The sequence below is a fragment of the Sitophilus oryzae genome, unplaced genomic scaffold (assembly GCF_002938485.1).
Source record: "Sitophilus oryzae breed Bouriz unplaced genomic scaffold, Soryzae_2.0 scaffold_802_pilon_pilon, whole genome shotgun sequence".
Lineage (NCBI taxonomy): Eukaryota > Metazoa > Arthropoda > Insecta > Coleoptera > Curculionidae > Sitophilus > Sitophilus oryzae.
The window spans coordinates 354,279-379,165 of record NW_022147420.1 but is presented as its reverse complement, the minus strand read 5'-3'; the positions used below and the strand labels follow the sequence as shown (position 1 = coordinate 379,165).

Genomic DNA, 24,887 nt, shown 5'->3' with positions numbered 1-24,887 from the left:
ATAGCAAAGGTATTTGATGCAATGAAACTTAATCAGGGGATTGTCAATCCCATGTTTTTAAATAGATAAAATACAGGCCAAAGTTGACAATATTACAGTTGAGAAGAAACTATTTTATCTTAAAAAATTGTCTTAAAATTCTGAGATCATATAATCTAATTTTCTTAATAATAAATTAGGTATATGTATGTTGTACATACAGAATTTTGGTATGGACAAATAAGGATCAACAAGCTTCTTTTGTGCAAAAAATAAATTATTTTTTGTAGTATTAAGACAAACGATAATGTGTTTTACAAACTTACCGGTAACAGTTTTTTTTATAATAAATAGGGTTGTTTATCAATATATTAATGACTTGAATTTTGACAAATTGAATTTGTATCAAAATAATTTTACGAAATATAAAATTGATGTTCTATTACAAGACCGAGTTTTTTTGTCGACAGAAACCAGGAGATAAATACTAATAATAATACCCATAATAAAATCAATGATGTTTATGTATTATAAAAATATTTGTTAGAGGACATGTTATGTAACAGTTTTTGTAACAATTTGAAGGGATGAATAAAAAAAATAAAACAAAAACATATTTTTTCTAGGTTTATATTAAAAATACAAGGTAAGTAATCATCAAAAATAATTATGAACCAAATGTTTTTTATGAATATACAACTTGAACAAAAAGTTGTTTAGAACAATTTTTACCAAATTTGCAAAAATTTTAAATTGAAACGCGTAATTCTGTACAAGTAAACATGAAATAATTGTAAATACTTATTTAATGGCATTTCGAGTGTTTAACGACGAAAAGGTCATCTGTCCGTAGCGTCTTTTGTCAGAATCAAGTCAGAATATTCGTATATTTAGTGTATTATATACCAATATTGTACAGTGCAGTTTTGAAACTGATAATTAAATAAATCATATTAATGTTAACTAACCATAATAAATGATAGAATTTCACTAAATTTAAATTGCCCCCCGTATGGTTGAAAACAGCAAATTGATATTTGATTACTTATAGATTATCACCTATATACAAAATGACACGGAGACCTGGAATATGGCGCCCAACTTGATTAGACCTTCTGCGCATGTTGAAGCTCATTCTCTATCCCTTCTATTTCTCTGGTTTACCTCTACACTCCATAGATGAGTTATAATTCGTTATAACTCAAGAAAGGGGAACACACAATAGATCTATAAGGTCGCGGAGATTAACTCCCCTCCTAAACATTCTACTAATTCTACTATACCAATCCAAAAAAAACTCAAAAGCAAAATAAATAAAATCCTGAAATCGTTTTCTGTCAACGTAATAATTTTAAATTTAATTTTACTTTATTTTGTTTTATATGTTTTTTGTGTGTAAAAGTCATAAAAAATAGAAATATATATTTTTAATTTATTGCGAAAACGGAAAATCAAAGTGAAAAAAGGGTCAAAGAGTCAAAAGTAGTTTAGTAGTACAATGGAAGTCCGAAATTCTATTAGTTTTAATACTCAATCATTGCCTACGGCATTCAAAGTAATTTTTATTATTAGGTATCCTGCAAAATGACAAACAAGATTCATTTCTAAATTACTGTTTTTCTGATTATCCGTATCTATTTTTAATTTTTATGGATAGCTCATGACAATTCAGAGAGAAAAGAACAGAGGTCTCGTTGTTTTTTATAATAAGGTCTGCCGTTTTTAATATGATGTTTGCCAGATCATTTTGGCAATTTTCAGTACTTACATATACAATATTATACAAAGTTTTTTAAATGTTCTTCTAAACTGGATGAATTTATCCTGGATGGGAATAATGATAGGTTTACAAGATATTGGAATTACAAGAATTACAGGAATTACAAGATAAATTTGTACCAGATTTTTATGAGTGCAACTGTACACTCAAATCTCGCGACAAGCTTTTATATAATATAAAATTGTGTAATGACGTTATAAGTTCATAATAAAAGTTTTAAAAAAAAAGTTTATTTTTTTCATTTTAATGTATTTAAATAAAAGCTTGTTTTTAAAAAGTTTTTTTTCATAAATTTATTTTTTACTTTTTAGTTATGCTGTTTTCTCAGTGTCACACACAAACTCAATTCTTTTTCTTAAATAACTTCCTATGGGCATCCTAATAATATGTGAACAGTACGTCTGCTGGATCTGTGTCTACGAAAGGAATGCGGACAAAAAACATTTAAATAAACAACAATGTATTTTATACGTCGACTTGACGAGTACGTCACCGCAAATCGCTCCACCCACTCATTTTACTGGCTACATGCAAATTTGTCGAATTTCTATTGATGGGACGCGTCGTCTAATTTTTTACGAAAAACATCGAGAGAATATCGTTTCCCCTCTCACGGATACCCCGAAGCTACAGAACGGACAGACGTACTGTATATCGATTTTCATTAAAAAAGGAGAACTTAAAAAAAACACAGACAGCTGTCAAATTTGACAGTTCGAATGTGAGGGTGCAGCCACACTATCCTAAAAACGGCGTATCGGCGTAACGACCTTGAATCGATTTCCAGTAATTCTATTGGCTGAAATTTTTGACAGATGAATTTGACAGATAAAATTTCTGACAGATGAATGTTTCAGCCAATAGAATTACTGGAAATATATTCAAGGTCATTACGCCGTTAGGTCGATACGCCGTTTTTAGGATAGTGTGGCTGCACCCTGAGACAAATAAAATGAAAATCGACTATGGGGTAGGGAGCATCCAATATATCGATTTTTATCAAAATCGGACAACTTTGAAATTTTTTTGACAGCTGTCAAATTTGACAGCTCAATTTTTTTTTCTTTCATTTTAGCCCATGGCAATCCTATATATCGATATTTTTCAAAATCGGACAACTTTGAAATTTTTTTGACAGCTGTCAAAAATTCCGGTCATGCCTTGTATGAAAATGTATTGTCATCGGAACTGAACCTACATGCCAAATTTCAATTTCCTACAATGAAAGGAAGTGCTTCTAATTTAGCTTACAAGATTTGTCCCGAACAAACATACATACAAAACAAGTTAAATAAAAGCTTGTAAAATAAGCTAGGGACTGCTTCCCATTGGTAAAGATACCTCTTACCATAACAACATTAGACACCCGAGCTGGTTTAAACTCTCTGTTCCCCTTCTGGTCCTCAAAACCTACAATATTATCACGACCACTATTGTAAAATAAATTGCACTTGATATTCATATCATCAATACATAGAACACAATATCGATTAAGTTCATCCGGTTCATCGAAACTTTCAACTTTTTTTTTCAGAGTCTCAAATACACTAAGATTTTCTAAGCCAGGTTTGATATCAATGTCATATATTCATTATCTTAGTGTCTCTGGACGTGGAAGGCAAAATAGATTTGTCAAGGGCGTCTTGTATATTTTTGGGCCCGGAAAAGTATATAGCCAAATATTTATATTTAAATTCATCAGTTACTTTTCTTCCTTTAGCTGATTTGTTAATTTTTGCAATTTGAATATTAACAAAATTTGCTATGTCCATTGATGGACATAATTTGTACGTAGCCTCTTTATTTTTCAATAGATATTTTATTGGGTATTTCTTTAATTCTTGTTTGTAACTCCTAGCATGTTTTTAAATTTTAATTGTCTATTCTCTACGGTTAAATGTTTCATTGATTTTTTCATTTTTACTTTTCGAGGAGTATGCGCGGTTAACGATTAATTTGTTTAGATAAAAGTATTGTGTAAATAAAATTCAGTTTCAGTCAATTACAGTATTTTTTTAATACGACCCTGTCTATCAAGAGTTTATTTTCTGGGAAATTTTTTGATACGTTTTAATCCGGCCCTGACTCGGCACCCATAATGGTGTTTTCAAGGTCAAATGTTATAGAAATTTTAAACAATGGGATCTGGTTAGCCTGCCGTGGTTTGGTCTCGGGTGCTATTTGTCCTTGTATTCTTTAGTCATTGGACCAAACCTATGAAACTAGCTTCTACGTCCCACTAGTCAACTCACATACTCAACAATGTTGCCGTTTGTTGTCCCTTAATTTCATGATTTTCAATAATTGTCAGCTAAATTAGAGACGTTTATTTTTACGGTTTATTTGAAAGTTTGATTGTTATTTGTTTTATTTTGTGGTATACTATGGTATACTGGTACACTGGAGATATTTAGTGTTGATCCAATAGAAGCGGCTCTGGAAGCGGCAAACTTTTATATTGCTTTAAATTGGTTTATGTTTTCGAGGCTGAAAATTTCTCTTGATATATTTTCCACCATTTCTTTCTTCTTACCTTCTTCGCAAAGATCATTGTTATCAACTATATAATTAATATTACTAGATATCTGATTAAATACTTTTCCTGATTCATTTTTTCGTATTGTTTCAAATGTCTGTGATTCCATTGTGCCAATATTTTCTAAAATAATAAATTTTATATACATTCATAGTATATAAATAAAACTACCTACGATAAAACTACTCGCGTAGAAATTCATTGTAATATAGAGTATTGGCCGAAATATAATTTTAAACAAAATAAAAACAAACAAAAGTTACATATTATTCTTTATTTTTGAACTACAGTATAACATGTAAAACTTTAACAATTGGGCAGCTATAATCTACTTTATTTCAGTCAAAGTATTTTTGTACACTGTTTAAACAATAGTACCAATTTAAAATACGAAAACGTTTATAATATTAAAAACAAATTCTTCATTAAGAGAAGACTTAGTACTAGAATTATACATGACAACGAAATAAAAAAAAACAGCCAGATTTACAGCTAGTATTTGTTTATTTCTTATTTAGACACTTTTATATGTGTACAAGCTGAATAAATTGTGGTTTCAACAGAACATAATATAAATTAATAAATGCTTCTAGTGCTATTCTTTAAAGTTCTGTTAATGTTTTGTATGCTTTATCCATACAATATCATTTTTCATTTATTATTATTTATATTATTCTCCTGTTGAAACTACAGATATAGGTACAATTTTTCCATAAGCTTAAATTTTTCTTACATACAATATCGCAATAGATTACAATTCTATCACAACTCAAAAATAATATGGAGGGTGTATAATATAACAAGATGTTACTTGAAATTGTATGCAGAGAGTAGAGTATTAGGAATAAGAGAAAATTCTTAAGGGTGTGCAATTGCTCTAGTGCAATATTTGGTCCGAAAATAGATGGTAACTATTATTAAATGACGAATTATTATAGGTAGAGAAAGTGAAAAATTATTTATCATGAGGGAAAATCTGGGGAAGGCTGGGTTGTTTGTAACATTGATGGTAAATAATTCAACAAGTATTAAGTTTTAGGCCATATAAATATACCAGACGAATTAGTAAACTCTGCCATCCAGAAAATGACATGAAAATATAATGTTGTCACTGTCATTTATTGTCTCATTGGACTGACCTTACCTTGGGGTTGCCACTTTTTGTATTTAAAAAATCGGGATAGCACTGGGGCAATCTTTTTTCTTAAATGCAAAATTTTATTAATATGAAATAATATTTTATGCCTTTTTGCGTTAACTTAAAAAAACTATTCGAAATTTATAAATAATTATGTAAAAATAAAAAATAAAAATTTAAAACCAAAATTAGTAAAGAATGAATTAAATCTAAAAAACTAGAACAAGACCTAAACAAAATCAAATGTTTCAGCTGTATAATCTCTATAATTTGGCTTTATTAGTATATTAAATTATTTTTAAATGAACATTTTTGGCCAAAAAAAACACTAATTCACCACAATACACCAAAACACTTTAAAATATAACATACGTAGTACCGTATGATCCAAAAAAACGGCGTCAGCGATGGCTATGAAAAGAAGATCGCTGTCATTTTCTATGTAAATTTATATGGGAAATGTCATTTTCCAGCCAACTGGACGCCGTTTTTTTTTCGATCATACGGTATAAGCATAAAAAGGTCTTAACCCCTACAATGCGCTAATTTCCATTTATCACTTAGTGTTTTATTTGCTGTTCTAACACCAAAGATTCCAGTCCCCAACTCTAATGAATATTTATCATTTGTTTTATTGCTGTAAGAGCCTTGTCATTTTTAATAAAATCCAAAAATTCTTATCTGCGATATATTAAAATTAAATGAGATTTGGAGTTCCGTTCTAATGAGCTTAAATGAACATCTGAATATACTATATTTCCTAGCGTCTGTTTACTTCAACATCATACGTGAAAATATATAAATAACAACCTTGATGAAGGCATATAATTTACTCTAGTTTTTAAAATACTTTATTTTTTATTATCGAATATTCATTAAACAGAGTATCAATGTATATTTCTTTTAATTACAAAATTTCTAAGGTTTTAATTAATTCGCAGAAAAGAACTGTTTTTAAATTCCAGAAATTTAATAAACATATATTTTTAATAATAAATTTTACAATTTTATTGTTTAATAAAAACGTGGCTATTAAATAAATAAAAATCGAGACATTAGGGCCTTGCGTGGGGACGCGGGACTTTTGGATCAAAATCGGGACTGTCCTGACAAAATCGGACCTGGTGGCAACCCTGGACCTTATGTACCGGTCAATTTATATAGCCTAATAATAATAGTAGTTTTATCTCGGGGATGTGTTTATTTTTTTTTAATTAAAATGACTAAGCTCAGTCCCTGCCTGCCCATACTATGTTTATATAATTTCATTAACTATTAAGAAGCGTTTATTTTATTTTATATCTATTTGATATGATATTTTCGAAAACTGATTATATCGTACACTTAATGACTATACCTAAATGTATGAATGACCTTCCTATACTGTGTATTTCTAGATTTATTATGTCACCAACACAATTAAAGTTGATACACGTTTTCATGCTAAATCCTTTAGTTTTAGGCCGTAAACATAAACTGCCGAAGTACCATATTCAAGTGCCTCATTTCGATATTATTTGTACTACATTCGATTATTTCAGTTAAAAAGTGTCATTCTGCCAAACCCAAACGAAATGCACTTGGATGTTATAATTTTTCCTTTTGTTTCGACCAAAAAATAATGTTTCATATGAAATGTAGAAGAAATAAATCCACAAAACAGAAAAACATACAGGTATACTCTTTAGATCTGGATGACTTGGACTACACAAAATATTCTAATTCCATTTTTACCGATTTACCCACTGTTTCAGGGCTTCTTCAAATTCAATGGTTTCTTTATTACGAACTTCTTGATGCTCTGTATCTTCATCGCAATTTTCAATCTGCTGGCGATCTTGATTTAAGTGGTTGTCAAGTGTCGAATACTGCAATGAAAATATATCCCTAGTAAAATTCGTAAAGTTCTGTATATTTGTAATTTCAGAATTTTGTGCATTGTATAAATACACGGTATTATAAAAATATATGAAGAAATTGTATATTTTTATAAGTGTAATAAAAATAAAAGAAAATAAGATTTGAACTTGGAAATTCTAAATTCGTGGTCTGTATTTTAATGCATAAGACAGACTCTCGTTGGACTAACTTTATATTTATGTTGAGTCAATGTTTTTCTTTTTTTGTCAAGTATGAACACCGTGATATAATTGACTAATTAATTGTTGATATAAGCTTCATTCAGAACCTCGCAATTAGTGGAATAAATTAGTGGTTTCAATTAGCGTACATTTAGCGTCCTTTAATTCCAATATAAGCATTCAGAACGTTAAAATTAGTGGTAGATATTTTCAATTAGAAGAAAAAGTTATCAAACTTTTAACTTTTCCACTAATTATTCTTCAAAATTTGCGAGAAATGTCATTTGGATATTATTTTTTTATATGGCCTTTGATTATCTTCCGTCGAAAGAAATAGTGGTTAGAAATCAAAAGTTGATTGTTTTATGTTTTAACATTATAATCTAAATATTAGGCTTTCTCTATGGATACAAAACTGACTATTATAACACAAGCTGTTGCTAGGATATACTCATGGGATATACGAGTACTATTAATTTTAATTGTGTTAACATTATGAATGATCGTAAATTGTTGGTAAACTAAAAAGTATAAGGTGTAATTGAAACTACTACGTATTCCCCTAATTGCGAGGTTCTGAATGAAGCTATAATCAATTCTGTAAACTTTGCTATAATGTTCCAACCGCAGCTGCAATGTTATCTAAAATGCCTACTGTGGCCAGTTTTAATTGCTTGATGTATACTTAGCCGGCAATACCGCATAGAAGAAACATATCGACCTATTTTTTATATCTTTTTTATATGTTTGATTCTTCAATTAGGATATCTCCATCATCATCTTTCACGTTAAAATCCAGACCAAGGATTTAAAAAGATCCGTGCTGTAGGATGAAAAAGTATGAGACAATAATAAAAATGGTTTATATTTTAGTTTCAAATTGTGTTGTATGGTGTACTGAATATGATATCATATTCCAAATAAACATGCAAAGAGTGAACGAATCAAACGCTAGTGAAAACATGTGTGTCTCTTGTTAGTATTTGAGTCAGACACACCTGCGGACCAAACAGATCTTGATTCTGATCCAACTGTACGTAACCGTGCTGATTCAACGATCCACTTTGACTGTTAGGAAAGTGGATGCCTTGCATTTTGAAGTTCTGACCGTGGATATAATTCTGACTGGATGAGTTGGACACATGATTCACTTCCGGTGGACTAGACGGATGCCTGGCCCTCAGTTCTGCCATGAAATTAGCGTCCTGCATGTACCTGCGTTGGAGTTCTTGTTGCCAACCTACGTCAGACTCGTCATCCCCGTCGTCTTCGAAATCTGAACAAAAAGTTGGTTGTTCTTTGACAGATTGATGGATAGTCTCGAAAAGGAAATACGGATTTATGACTATACATTGAAATGCTTGTAAAATACGAGTAGTTATTGTAGAACATTAAAATGATGAAATTTGTAAGGCTAGAAAGCAACAATTAAAACTTAAGACAATAATGAGTTATCCTGGTGAATATACAGGGTGCTACAAATTCGAGGTACGATCATTGGTATCTCGGTAACCGTAATAAATACGAACATTGTTAAATTGGGACAAAGTTGCGCCATTGGATGTTCACCAAGATTCCATCAAAAAAGTTTTAAAAATTTCAAGGATTGCTGAGTTATTTGGAAAAAACGATTTTTTTTTGAAAATCAATTTTATTTTTTTCTGTGGTTACTTTTTAAAAAATCAAAAAACTAATTACACAATCTCATAGCCACTTTATCAGATCTATCTGATAGTTTTTTTGATTTTCAAATTAGCTGATATTTTGTGAGAAACATAGGCCAACTTAATTTTTTTAAATACGGACTTGCATTTTTTATTTCAGGTTTTGAAAGAATTCAGTCTCCTGAGTACGATGATATGCCACGCTTTATATATATTTTTTTGTTTCCGGCATTTAAACTATTTTTTTATTTAAACTAATTTCAAGTCCGGCTCTGTTTTTTTTTAATATTTAATCTATTCATCCTTACATATAATATTGATGAGCTTTAAAACTGACGTGGGGTAAAACATTGTATACGAAAAATCAAATTCAATAAAAGAATAAAAGATAATATAAACAATCATATCATTTCCCCGGAAGATGTATTGGAAATGGTGGAGCAGTAAAATGGCCAGCGAGGTTCCTAGACCTATCGCAATGGGCGGGGGCATTACTTGACGTCATTTGTAAAAGCGAAACCATATGTATATGGTGAGATCAATACATCTCAACATTTACAACAAAGAGTACAAAATGCATTCGGAAGTATAAGAAGATGTGCTGAAAGGGCTAGACATAAAGTTGAAAAAAAATAAATGTTTGCAGTAGGGAGAGTGGGGGAGAGTACCTTTCGAACATCTAAAGCATTAGAAATTAGTTTGTAGAAGTTGATATATTTATAATAACTACGATTAATATTATGCATATTATTACAGTACGTCTGTCCGTTCTGTAGCTACGCGGTATCCGTGAGAGGGGAAACGATATTCTCTCGATGTTTTTCGTAAAAAATTAGACGACGCGTCCCATCAATAAAAATTCGATAAATTTGCAAGTGGCCAATAAAATGAGTGGGCGGAGCGATTTGCGGTGACGTACTCGTCAAGTCGACGTATAAAATATATTGCTGTTTATTTAAATGTTTTTTGTCCGCATTCCTTTCATAGACACAGATCCAGCAGATGTACTGTAGATCGTACACAGGGATTGCAAATTCACAATAAAAAAAGTTAAAAATAACATCTTAAAATTGCTAACCTGGATATTATTTATTTAAATCTTTCAATTGCCTCGATTTTCCTTATTCAATGTTAATTAGCGCTCATCATTGTTGCGATGAATAAAATCAGGTTAAATAATTTAAAAATCCAGAGTCGGACTTGAATTTAAAATATGTAATAAATAATAATTAAACAGTTTTGTTGTTAAAGTAACCAAAACAAAACAAAATATAAGGTGTGGCACATCGTTGTACTCAGGAGACTGAATTCTTTCACAACCTGAAATAAAAAAGCAGGTCCGTATTTAAAAAATTAAGTTGGCTTATGTATCTCACAAATCATCGACTAATTTGAAAATCTAAAAAGCCACTTTATCAGATAGCTCAGATAAAGTGGCTATGAGAATGTGCAATTAATTTTTTGATTTTCAAAAAAATCGTTTTTCTCAAAAAACTCAGCAGTCCTTGAAATTTTTGGAACTTTCTTGTTAGCATGTTGGCGAACATCCCAAGGCGCAACTTTGCCCCAATTTAACTATCTTTGTATCTATTACGGTTTCCGAGATACCAATGTTCGTACCTCGAATTTGTCACACCCTGTAGAATTAAAAATATAATAAAAAACGGTATTATATAATGTGATTGATTTTATATAGTACATGAACCAAAACATATAAAAACGTGTTGTGTAAGTGTGTAAGCAGTAAAAGCTAAGCCTAAACTAGCCGACAAACCATGCCAATTCTACCAATGTTGTAAAAACAATATAAACAATACTTTAAATCAAATTTAATTAATAATAAAATGATTTTACCGTAGATACTGATGTTGATGTTTGTGCATGATTAAATACCATGTGACTGAGCTAGATTTTACTTATTGTTTGTTTAGTGCAAATTTATTAGTTAATTTCTTTTTAAGTCTATGAATTATAAAACAGAATGCACAATAGTAATAGGAACATCTGCTGTGTATATTCATAATCCAGATGAGCTTACTAATAAACAACATTTAATTTATTATTCATATAGTACTGTAATGCGTGTGGTAGATCTCTACAAAATAACTATACCGGGTCGGCATTTCTGGCTTTGGGTGCCCATTTTTGTGTGTAAAAAGAGTACAGTCAATACGCTCAGTACACTAACATGTACTGAACGTGAACGAATGGTAATTTATTTTTTAGAAAATTAAAATTACTGTTAAGTTACAAAACATAACAGTAATTTGGGCAACATAGGATATGAGAAAGGATAAACCTGCAGCACTAAGAAGTTTTTTTTATTATCCGGAATACTTCAATTAAAAAGGAAAATTTTTCAATATTTATTTAGCAAGAAAAACCTCATGGGCGGCAAACATAGTTGCTCTTATTATATTAACTTATATTTGACACCCTGTATAAGTTGAAGCAATAAAATCATACTTTTGGAGGCGTGCGGCCGGGAAATCGAAACTGGATAGAGTGAGAAATAAAAGAATTCGGAACATCATGGGCGTTAAACACAGAATAACAGAATATATCAAAATTAACCAACTCAGGTGGTACGGGTACGTACAAAGAATGGAAGAGAGCAGAATCCTCAAAAATACTCAATTGGACACCACAAGGCAAAATAAAGAGAGGGAGATCTAGACGGAGTTGGAGATAGTGATAAATGAGGTCTAAATTATAAGAAAATGCATTTTCTACGAAAATTTTAAGAGATGGGTAAAAAATGGTATAATACAATTTGATAGACAATTACATTGTGCATCTGATTCACGTAAAATATATAGGGTGTTCCATTTAAATTAAACAAGTTATTGCCGTTTAAAGCTAGTAATTATTTAATATAAATTTTTGGACACTCTGTATAAGGTAGTAAAATTTTTATTATTGCAGCACAATATCTGATCAATAAATAATCTTCAGTAAATATTTAGTATTAAAAACTTTGATACCCTTGGAGAAATGAAGCCTTAAAATTTTTATTGCAATTTCATAAAATTGAAAATATTTCAAAAACGGTAAGGTTTAAGTATGATAAACCTTAATCAAATTTACCTTTATTTCAATCGTATAATCCAAAAATAGAATAATATACAGGGTGTTCCATTTAAAAAAATACAATTATAATATTATTTGGGACACTCTGTAATTTGTAAAAATATTTATAAATTGTAGCTCTAATAGTCCTTCAACGAACACAAAACTTACAATTTGTAAAAATCTAATCGTTTAGCTACAATACTCCGTGTCGTAGGTGGTGAACAACCCTGTATATAAGTTGAAAACAATTAACAAAAAAATCAAGCTAAAAAATGGCAGTTCGTATATCTTTTCTGCGGGTTTAACATATTATATGTTAATATGAAAATATGCTGAAACATGCCATATGCTCTTCAGTGCCTAAGAAAGGTCTTCGCCAAAATTCACGGCAATACCTGAGCAAAGCCAGAAAGACAGTTAAAGCTGTAGTGGGTCTACTAACAAGGCATTGTTAGCTGAATAGGCATCTAAAGCTGATGGGATTGACGGACGAAGCCATGTGTAGGTTCTGCCAATCTAAAGAAGAAACGACAGAAAACATTTTAGGTTGGTGCGATAGCCTGACAAATGTGCGATTCTTGGTAATAGGCAATAAGCCATTGCCAGGGAAGTACATGGAGTGTTCAGTCTCCAAGTTGCTAGGAAAGGGTAAGACTGGAGAATATAATCTAAGGATCAGAAAAGGACCACAATAGATCTGAGAAAGTCGCGGTGGATCAGGCCGATAGCCCTAGACCTCTAGGAATCTAATCTAATTCTAATTCTAATCATAACCTCTGTATGGAATTACTTAGAAAGTGGTATTATAGATATTAAATACGAAGTACTTTCCATTCTGTTGAAAACCTGGCCTTCAAGGACTTTTTAATTATTGTAGCTGAACTGAGAGATGACAAAGATGTGCTTTGTCGTATTTGTCTTGTAAGTTGTCTAGTGGCAGAAGCGGCGAGAAGCCACCGAACTTGTGGCAGATGCTATTTAGCACTAAGTATTTTTTTATTTTCCGGAAAATTAATAAAAATGTCAAATCTTCAATACTTATTTCGCAAGAAAAACGTCATAGGCGGTAAAAATACTTGCAATTATTTAAAACCCTGTATAACTTGACAATTTACAAAAAAAAATCAAGATAAATAATGCTATTTCAAGATTCATGAGATCATTCAAGGTTAATTTGACAAACTCTAAGACATTAATCTAAGGACTGTCGCTCCTATTATTATTGTGTAATCTGCATGCCTATAAATTTTCATTTGATGAGTTAAACAATCGGGCCATTTAAATTATTAATTTTAAACATACGTATTTGAATTTAATCTGAGTCATTTATAAATATTTCAAATACTTACTGTTTATCTACGCCTGTCCTTATTGTAATTAGGAGTTGGAATTCCTTAATAATATGGTTTCTAACAGCCAACATTCCACAATCTAATATCACTAAGCAGAATGTCAATTTGTTAAATAAAATAAAAATAAATAAATAAATCGTTTTATAAATCACATCAAAACTTACCGTAATTACCAATAGAAAAAATATTGTTTTTACTAATCTCTACAATAACTTCTTTTTTAGTACATACGTATAACCCCCTTATGTGATTAAGATTCTATAAATAATAAAATGTATTATTAATTTTGTATTTTCGCAGAGAAAATACTAATATAGCATAGTTATAAACTGCATAACACTAATGATGAATAATAAAACAACAATTTTTACTAAAAAAGAAGCTATTAACAATATAGGTCATGTACTATCTCAACAAAGAGAAGATAAAATGAAGAAAAAAAATAATAAATCATCGAAAACAAACTAAATTGTTTATTAATAAAATAAAATTATCAACATTTAAAATGAATAAATATACAGTTCATAACACAATCTAAAGATAAACGTTTAACAGTAACAGTAAAAATTATTATAAAAATAGAATACAAAATATACAAAATAATCACAACATATTCGAGTCTCCGTACTATATGACATGCCGGTAAAAATAATTTAATTAAAAATTATTTAATATTTAATATAAATTTATTCTATGGAAAGCTGATATAAAGTATATCAGTAATGCAATGTATCTGTATTATTTAAGTAAAAATATCTTTTAAGCACAAACCCTAAGTATTTATAACAAGTTCATCGGCTTATTCTAAATAGATTTAAAAATACTGTTAAAAAGCATATTATGAGAGAATATATATAGAATATAAAGTATTTTAACGTTAACATTACAAATCTATTGTGCTTAATATTGATTCCTAATATATCTACATTTAGAAGTAATAATAAGAAATTATAATTTCTAACAGACGAAAAATGATAATAGTAATTAAATAGAATAAAAAAGTTAATATTATCAGGTATTATCATAAATAGGTCGAATTAAAAAACACGTCACATTAAGCTTAAATCATGACATTTCAGTTTGAGCTTTATTACATCCATTAATAAAGTTTTTGGCACAGACTTTGTTAAATGTTCAAATTATAATACGGAAAAATATACAAAGTTTCTAAACTATTTGTTTTTTTTGGAACTAATTTTATTATTTTAGAGTTTCATTTTATAACAAGAAATTCAAATAATTGTCAATCAAGCTTCAGCTATTAAACAGGTATGCCAACTGAAATGTCATTTCTACGCCTACTGTAACGTCGTTTATGTTCGCTTTAATGCACGGTATTCTAAGGGCTGGCAAAGGTTAGTCTTGGGTCGAGATTTCCATATGTAAGAAGAGTACAATGCGTTAATAATGTACTGAACAAAGAGAGGACAGTAAACACGTTGCCAAACGTATGAAATAAACCGAGAAACTGTGCACATCCCTAAGAGACGTGGAAGGGGATATAGCAGATTTGTCGCAGTTGACCGGTCGACCCAATCAATACCTCTGTCAGTACTTAAAGTTCTAGGGAAAGGTGTACATCATGCGTTCAGCTTCATGATTTAATTACGTCTCGTGATACTTAATTTGTTTATTTATTAACGAGTCGTTGTAATTTTCCCTATAGCTTGAATTTTTTTAAGTGCAGGCTAGAAACACTTGCATTTTTGGTAAAAATAAGTGGAACTGAGTGGGTGTTCGATAGTGGTCCCGCTATTAGAACTCATTCAAAAATAGATATCTCGAAATCTATTAGAAATAATAGATTGTAGTTCTTTCAAAAACTTTGTTAATATTTCTGCTGTATTTTCTTTGTAGACAGTATGTGAAAATCTTTACCAATAAAAAAATTACACGATTGCTGAAAATTGCTATGCTCTAAAAGTAAATGGATGGATTGTTTACAATTTTTGAATGGAAAAAACAACCTTATCCAATTTTTCTTATATAAACATATTGTAAAATATCCGATCTTAAAAATAAAAAAAAGTTTCAATATCTAAAGTGGTTCTTGAGTTATGGCCTGTTATGTGTTAAAAAGTTGAGTTTTTAAATTATCGCGATTACTGACGTTTTCTCGTTATAAAAAAAATTACACCCTAACGATATCCTTATAATTCCATTTCAGATGCTCAGAAACATGTCTAATGATTTTATCTAGTTATCTCTTGAAATAAAAGTCTTTTAAAAATAAGCGGTTTACGATCGTGATTTTACTTTACTTGATAGGAAAAGGCGTATCGGCAACGCCGCAACAGCAAACCGTCGCGCGTCACGTCGGTCGGTCGCATTTCTCTCACTCCGACTTAATAAGATCCCTATGCGATTTACTTCCACACATGTAAATGGCGACCCAAAAGTAACAGTTGCCAGCACGGTATAATATTAAGCAGACCATGAAATCATTGACATTTTAATTTGAAAACATTCCTCTATAAAACTACAGATCGTAAAAAAATTCTCCTAAATCTATGATCATGAATAATTTGTTGTTAAAAATTAATATAAAATACCTAAAAAACTGATCTCTTTAAATTAAAATTTGATTTCATAGCTTGCTTATTACAGTAGAACTTCTCTAATTCGGACATGGCGCCAAATCGGACACTCCAGTCTTTTATCAACTGGACAATTTGGTATTTTTACCTCTATTCTGGATGCCACACAAATTCAAATTTCAAACATTTCGGATATTAAAAAAAAAGGAAATATTGTGATTTATACCAAGTATTAGGTAAGAAATAATAAAAATGTAAATGAACTTAAGGTGAAAAACAATTTGTCTCTGGCTTGATTGAAGAGTATGCCAGATAAAAATTGAAGAGTATAAACTTAACAAAAAAATGAAGCATTGTAAAGAAATGACAAACAACTTACGTCAAATAGAATGAAAATACACTTAGCGATGCTGTAAAATCATTAACCCAAAGTATTTACTGGGTCAAAGAAAAAAATCATTCTTCGCTTTTAGAGATAATTTGCTTTCGAAAGGACTAAAAAAGAAGGCTGTTGTTTGGAAGGCAGAAAAATTGGAAAATATGGGGATAAAAACTAATTAACTTTTTAAAAAAGCTTTGATATTACTTATACATATATTTTTTTAAGTTTAGCCATCACAGAGTATTATTTTTTGAGTTTAGCCAAGAAGTGTTGTTTTAAGTTATTTGATGCATAAATATACATACCGTGTGTTGCATCGGAACACGGGACATAGGAAATCCCATGTAAATTTTAAAAAGGTCAAATATTATCTCCCCAGATAATTTTATACAAAAGTTGTATTAGATTTTCTTGAAAAGGCGTTAAAGTTGTACTTTTGTCTAGAATATCGTTTTATTTGGAACATTCATTTAAACGTTATCTGCAAAAATCTACCTTCAAATTAGTAAAATTTATAATACCGCCTAGAGAAAGCTACAATTAAAATACCAGCAAAAATGTGATTGTGTCATCGTCAAATTCGATGTCACATTTTGTTTACAAAAATTTGAAGATACTAAATAGAGCAATTTTGTATAAAATAGTTAAGATTTTCGTAACTTCTGAAAAAGTTACGATGGTGAAACGGCATTTTGCTGGAAATAGTATTCCCGCTGTGTTAGATTTGTTCGTAGCTCAGTCTCCGGAAACAACAGTTTTTAAACTAGGCAGAGGTTTAAAACTAAAGGCACGGTGTTAAGCACATGGAAGTGTGACGACAAAAATCATTGAACAGGAAGAAAACAACAATAACTTGAATATTCTCATGTTGAAGAAAAGAAAAACATTGACTGCCGTCTATTGGGGTTACAGTAGGAAAAGACCGCAGGATTTTTCGCAGAATTACTTCTTCCTGTGGAAAACACTCAAAAACCGTCTCTATGTGCATATTAAATACAGAAATTTAGATGAACTGAAAAAACATCTCGTCATTTGGGGTATTGTTTGGCTGTGATTGGGGGATTATGTAAGCATTTTTTAATTAGTATATAGTTTAATAAAGTTCCTTTAGCTACAAACATTTATTTTATTTGTTAAATTATTGTGGATGTATGTGGTATGAGCCACGCCTGAGACTGATTGAGTAATGAACAGCAATCAAGTCATACTCCGCGAATACTATTCTCAGTTCAACTAATTCTTTTGTAGAAGATCATTCCAATTCAGAAAAAAAGATAAGCATCTCTAGACTACATACATTCTTCTAAACAAAAAAATGTGACATCAAATTTGACAATAACAAAATCATACTTTTGCTGGTATTTTAATTGTAGCTTTCTCTGGGCCGTATTATAAAATTTTAGTAATTTGGTAGATTTTGCAAATAACTTTTAGATGCCTATTCCAAATAAAACGAAATTCAAGACGAAAATACAACTTTAACACATCTTCAAAAAAGCCTAATACAATTTTCACATAAAATCATCTAGGGAGATAATATTTTACCTTTTCAAAATTTACATGGGATTTCCTATGTCCCGTATTCCGATGTACCACGCGGTATATGAATGTAGGTACAATAAGTACAATAAAGTTTTAAAGCGTTTGGCGTTTTTGTTTTATTAAAAATGTATTTAAATTTTGAGTTTAGGTTGGAAACAATAAAAATGCGAAACAATAACATTATAAAAATTATTACAGTAATCCGGATTTCTCACTAATCCGGCGGTAGCTGTTCCGATATGTGTCCGAATTTTCGAAGTTCTACTGCAATTATATTTATGATATTAAAGCATTTAATGGAATAATGTGTAATGAAATAGACTAGAATAAAATGGCAAAAACTAAAAGGAACATTTTTTATGTTTAAACGATTCAAAAAAATCCAGTCTTAAAAAAAATAAAAAGATAAATGAAAACCTACAATACTCGGAAATAATTCGTAAATATATTTCAAATGCTATTCACTAAATGTCTGGTTGTTTAAAACGTGTAAAACTAATAAGTATATTAAAAAAGCACCAGAAACTTGAAATCTTTAAAAAATACTATCGAAAAAAAAAACGGCGTCATAACGACTTTTGAAATTATGATTTATAATAACTTTTATCGGATCGATTCCTATACTATGTTTATTAAAAGTTAACATAAAAAATTGTTACAAACATGTATGAATCATTTTTGAGACGTCTTTATGTCAATTTATAATATTTGTAGACCTGTACAAAATTACCAACGTTATTTTTAGTTCGGCATTTTTATGCCAACCTGGACGCCGTTTATTTTCAATTAGATGGTACATAAAATTATGTAAAAACTTAACTAGACCACAATTTTTAGTGAAAAAGAAATGCTATGAGGGTAAATTTCTTGTCGCGTTTAAGAAAACCTATCTATCTATCCGTACCTGAGTTTAATTCCCTTACTAAGGTGGACATGGCGTTTGTGACCGAGTCGGCTGCAACCAGCAAGTCGTTCCTTAAGGAACGACCCGTCGAGCCTGGCGTACCATTACCATTGGAACCGACTAAAATAAGTATAAGAAGATAACGTAACGTTACGATAGGAAGTATAAGAAGAAATGTTCAAAGAGCTATAAATAAAATTAAACGAATAATACATATGTGCAATAGGAAGGGTGGTAACCCTTTCGAACATGTAGAGCATTAGGAAATAGTTGATTTATAATAAAATAACTACGATTAATATTATGCATATTATTAGATCGAACACTGATATTTCAATTTACAGTCTTGGAAAACACACCACAATTTTCCAAGCTGAGCTATATGCTATTGAAACCTATGTGCAACTGCTGGTAGAACAGCAATACACCGGGAAAACAATATGCACATTTTCAGATAGTCAAGCCGCGCTGAAAGCACTTGAAGCAACGAAAAGCACGTCTATGACGATTCTTCATTGTAAGAAACTACTCAATATATTAGGAGATAGGAACAAAGTGTCGCTAATATGGATACCGGGACATGTCGGCCTAGAGGGAAATGAACGTGCTGATTCCCTCGCCAAAATTGGTGAAAGCTCGCCATTCGTGGGCCCAGAACCGACACTTAGCGTTCCTAAAAATCTCGCAAGAGACAGGCTCTGTGAATGGGTTAAGCTACATTCTAAATCAATTCGCTGGCCGAGTCGTACTTTGGCACGCAAGCTTATCTTATGTACTTCAGTGTACTCATTCACAACAAAATTCGACGCCAGAGTGCAAGTTGAAGTTGGATTGAAAGCTTGCAAGCTGCAAACTTCCACTTCAGCACGGAATTTTCGTTTGACAATTATGACAAATTTGACATTTAAATTTTAATAATTATTTTGTTTGTGTCGTTGTTACAAGCCATTTTCCTGTGAAAAGTAAATAATTATTAAAAGAAAAATGGGTGAAGGACGCTATTCTTATTTTATTAGGACTTGTGGCTTTGCTGTTAAAAAAAAACGGCAATTATTGTTGCAGCTCAATAATTAGCTTGACAGAAAACCAAGGGGTTTACCAAAACCCAAAAAATGGGGTGTCCGACCCATATTAATGGCGAGAAAAAGTGTTGGGTGCTTGAGACACATTTTAGAAAAAAATCATCAATAAATGACGTTTTTGTTTCCATTTTTCTAAACATAAAAACTAGGAAAACTTAATTAACAACTGTCTCGGATTTTGACTCTTCCAAAATCAAAACCAACAACTAACCTAAAAATGTCAGGAGAACGTTTAAACACGCATGCGCAAAATTCGAATTGAAATTTGTTGTGAATGGTTAATTTCGTGCCGACTTTAACGTCGAAGTGCCACTCGGCCAGCGAATTGATTTCGAATGTAGCTTTAGGGGTGCGACGTTCCGGGACTGGAATGACAGTCCCGGAATGGAACATGCCAAGAAAATCCTAGCAGGGCCATCCAAACATAGAACAGGAGAACTCCTAAAGGCCGGTAGGAATGGAGCGCGTACGCTCACTGCAGTGTACACGGGCCACTGCCGGCTGAGATCTCACCTACAGAGGATGGGACTGGTGGAAGACGCCGAATGCCGACTCTGTATGGAAGATGACGAAACAATGAAGCACGTTATGTGTACCTGCCCCCGCTGGGGCAGGACCAGGTTTGAGATGTTTGGCAAACCCATGCTAGATCTATCAGACCTAGGAGACATATCGCCCTCAGACATAACGGCCTATGTTAAAAGGCTGGGTCTTGAGGGTGAACTTTGACGCTCTTTTATATTAGAGCTTGTAGAAACTGAGCCACAATAGGCCCTCGCGGCCGCAGTGGAGGGTCCCATGGGACCCACTCTTAGTCAATACAATACAATACAATAAGAAGAAATGTTCAAAGAGCTATAAATAAAATTGAACGAATAATAAATATGTGCAATAGGAAGACAATCGCAACCCTTTCGAACATGTAGAGCATTAGGAAATAGTTTGTAGAAGTTGATTTATTTATAATAACTACGATTAATATTATGCATATTATTAGATCGAACACTGATATTTCAAATTCACAATAAAAAAAGTTAAAAATAATATATTTAAGTTGCTGACCTGGACATTATTTATTTGAATCTTTCAATTGGCTCGATTTTCCTTATCAAATATTGATTAACGCTGATCAATATTGTTGCGATGAATATATCAGATTAAATAATTTAAAAAACCAGAGTCGGATTTGAAATTATTTTAAATAATAATTATATAGTTCCAACCAAACCAAACCAAAACAAAACAAAAAGTATAAAGTGTGGCATATCATTGTACTCAGGAGACCAAGTTCTTTCATAACCTGAAATAAAATATGCATGTCTGCATTTAAAAAAATTAAGTCGGCCTTTGTATTTCACAAATTATCAGCCAATTTGAAAATCTAAAAATAATATCAGATAGCCCTAATAAGGTGACTATAAGAATGTGCAATTAGTTTTTTGATTTTCTACAAAGTAACGAAAGGAAAAAATAAAATTGATTTTCAAAAAAGTCCGTTTTAAAAAAAAAACTCAGAAATCCTTGAAATTTTTTTTGATGGCATCTTGGTGAACATCCCAAGGCGCAACTTTACCCCAATGTAACCATCTTCGTATCTATTACGGTTTCCGAGATATCGATGCTCATACTTCGAATTTGTAGCATCCTGTATACACTCACCCTCACGAAAAACGGGCACCTTAAAGCTTTTATGCATTTTAAAGTTTAATATATTTTGTTCTAGTAGATTTTGATGATTTTTTAAGCAATTTATAGCTAAATTATTTGACTTTTTAGTTTTAGTACCTCTTTCTAAATTAAAAATGAAAGTTGTCATCTGTCAATCATCAATCGAGGGAAAACAAAATGTTGATATTTTAGTGAAAGTTTAAAATACCCTGTGGAATATGTTAACAAAGCATGGAATTTAAATATCATTTTATTATCTATGTACGTCTTTTTTCCATAGTTTGTTTTTTTGATTCATCTCAATAGCTTTATTTTTATTGGAGATATCTGCTTTTGAATAAGACAGTAACGATTTACAGCAATTTTAGCATTCATTTGGGTTCTCATCAACACACATAAAATAGTGTTTATTGTTTTTGTAATGCTACTGTCATTGAAAAGTCATATTATTATTGTTTATTGACGTTTACTCTAATAGAGATGATTTTAAGTTCTGAAGTATTGGCTATTGCTGCTTTAACTGATCATGGTAGAAAACAACTGTTGGACTTAAAACCAAATCATCTAGAGTAACTGCCCAACAGACAAAAAGAATATGATTTTTCAAAGACAGTAACATTACATAAATCATAAACATTACTGCATAGGTCTGTTGACTAGGACTAAAAGCATGGTTTTAATGTAAAAAATACGAAAAAAATGTTAGTGACTTCTTGAAAAGCGAATATCTGCAAAAAAATAATCCTATTGAGATAAATAAAAAAACAAATTATTGAGAAAAGATACACCTAGGTGATATAATTATTTTTAAACTCCTTGCTTTGTTAACGTACTCCACAGGGTGTTTCAAATTTTCATCAAAATATGAATATTTTGTTTTCCCTCGTATAATTGACAGATGACAACTTTCATTTTTAATTCAGAAAGAGATACTAAAAAGTCAAATAATTTAGAAAATCAGTTTTCTAGAACACAATATATCAAGGTTGGAAAAAATCAGATTTTTTTGATTTTAATAGAAAACATTATTTAAATCGGACTTCCAAATAATTAGGACTTAATTTCAATTAAATTCTTATCCTAAATGGCTAAATCGTCATAACTCTGCCCAATGCTGACAACATTAACAATTCTACGGCGCGTGTCATTTTCCCAGACATCGGTCACCAATATATTCTGCAAAAAAAGTCGCTCGCTTCAGATCAAAAGGATTTTTTTGAAATGCCACAAGAGTATTAATTTTTGTCATTTCAACACCTAGGCATAAAAGTAAATCACTTTTACGCCTAAGCACAAAAGTACCAAAATATATTATTAAACTGATATTAAGCGTCAATTTCAACGAGTGTACAAATTGTTACTCGATTACATACAAGGCATTACTTTTTATATTATTTGCAACGTTTGAAATTGATTAAAAAATTATTTGTAATGTTTATTTAATTTGTAAAAATATAGTATATTCTACTCGGAGAAAAAATGTACTTTTGTGCGTCCCTGTTTACGCTATATAGTCCGTCAAACGTACAACCTCGTCAAAAAAAGAAAATTTTTACTCCTTACACAATACATTATTGTTCGGAAATAATCTTAAGTCGAGAATGAAATTAGTATTATCTATTGTCAAAGTGTAAAATAAAAAGATATAAAACAGTATATTTTCTGACAACGATTTGAAGATATAGTCTAACATCAAAAGAACCTTTTTCTGCACTAGAGGTTGCGAATGGAATCATGTACACTTGTACATAAATTTCAAAATAAATCCCTGCCCTTTAGAAGTCTAATGGATTCATACGAAATTACTTCAAAAATCGGTCCAACATTTTAATTGATGAATAGATATGTAATAGGTGTTATACAAATCATTTTTATATAGTTTTATAACATTTACAATTTTTTTTCGATTTTTTAAACGTATTTAAACGTTACAATAGTAAGTGTAACATTTCATTTAAGGAATAGATATAGGGTATATATGTTATAGAAATATTTTTATAGTTTTCTAGGACACATTTTTATAACTTTTATAGTTATATTTCGATTTATTGTAAAGTTTTAAAAAAGTTGATTTTTTGATTTAAATCACATGCAGGGGCGGCTTGTCCAATGAGGCAGATGAGGCAGTGCCTCACCAATACATTTGAAGAATTACACGTATTAATCGATACATCTTTAATCACAATTTTATATTTTTTTCCCTATTTGCATCAATAATAATTGTATTTTTTATCCGTCATTCTACAATAAATTACGTCGATGGTATTCCTTTAAACGCGCTTCCTTTCCAATATGCGACAAGCTCGACGATATATATATCCATCTCATTTGTTCTTTAAGAAGTATATGTGCAGAGGTTTGCCTCTCGCCTTTCCTTGTCTAACGTATTGTGGTATATCGCATTGACGGAGCGACAGCGTTCACTGGAATCTTAAATCTATAGAATGAAAAGAAAAAGCATAGGCAAAACCTTTAGTTGAAGAGAGATAAAATGTATGGAGTAGTAGCGCGTAAAAAGACCGTATTGATGCGAGCCTCAAATGTAAATTTAAATTTTAAAAGCCGTTCGTTAAAAATATGTATCGCTTCCCGATCAGCCTGAGAGATTTTAGGCGACAGGCTGAAAATGCAGAATTGCATTATTTGGGAATTTGTATTAGTTTGAATCACAGTTTGAATTAACTCTGCCGGTTATTGCACTGTTTTGTCTCTAATTGATTAATATATACGTTTTTTAATGTGAATTGCATGTTTAATTACTCGTCTTACTGATTACAACGTATTAAGTAAATACCTAAAAAGTGGGCAGTGACTTGTTGATTGATATGATGATTTAGAGGGACCATGCATCATCAGAGGACTTCCCCAGGTAAAGTTTTTCTAATTCGAATCATTTCTAGATAAATTGTGTACTCGTAGATAGTCAAAAAAAGTAAAGTAACCTGTTACAGAGATTTCATTTTGTTTTATTTTTATAGGATGGGTAGAAAAACAAAATTTTACCATACAGAGTAAAATATAAGACAAAATATCCTGAAGTCGCTTTGATAAAAATTTACTGTTGCAATAGCCCTATGTAATAGGTACCGTATGATCGAAAAAAAAAAACGGCGTCCAGTTGGCTTGAAAATGACGATCGATGACATTTTCCATATAATTTTACATATAAA

General features: G+C 30.9%; 1 protein-coding gene across 7 annotated transcripts in view; it reads right to left on the bottom strand.

Moving 5' to 3' along the window:
- Window positions 1-5,886: 5,886 nt before the first annotated feature.
- LOC115888606 (dystrobrevin beta-like) overlaps window positions 5,887-24,887 on the bottom strand; it is a 32,133-nt gene continuing 13,132 nt past the window's right edge. For 5 of the 7 annotated variants that reach the window (XM_030908369.1, XM_030908370.1, XM_030908372.1 and 2 more), the window contains 3 exons: window positions 18,968-19,087; window positions 8,513-8,790; window positions 5,887-7,301 (listed from right to left, as the gene is read on the bottom strand). In XM_030908369.1, coding sequence (XP_030764229.1) covers window positions 7,164-7,301; window positions 8,513-8,790; window positions 18,968-19,087 — 536 coding nt within the window. In that variant the 3' untranslated portion in view covers window positions 5,887-7,163. Of the gene's footprint in view, window positions 7,302-8,512; window positions 8,834-18,967; window positions 19,088-24,887 lie in introns of those variants that run through there. The other 2 variants (XM_030908373.1, XM_030908374.1) reach the window with 2 other exon arrangements.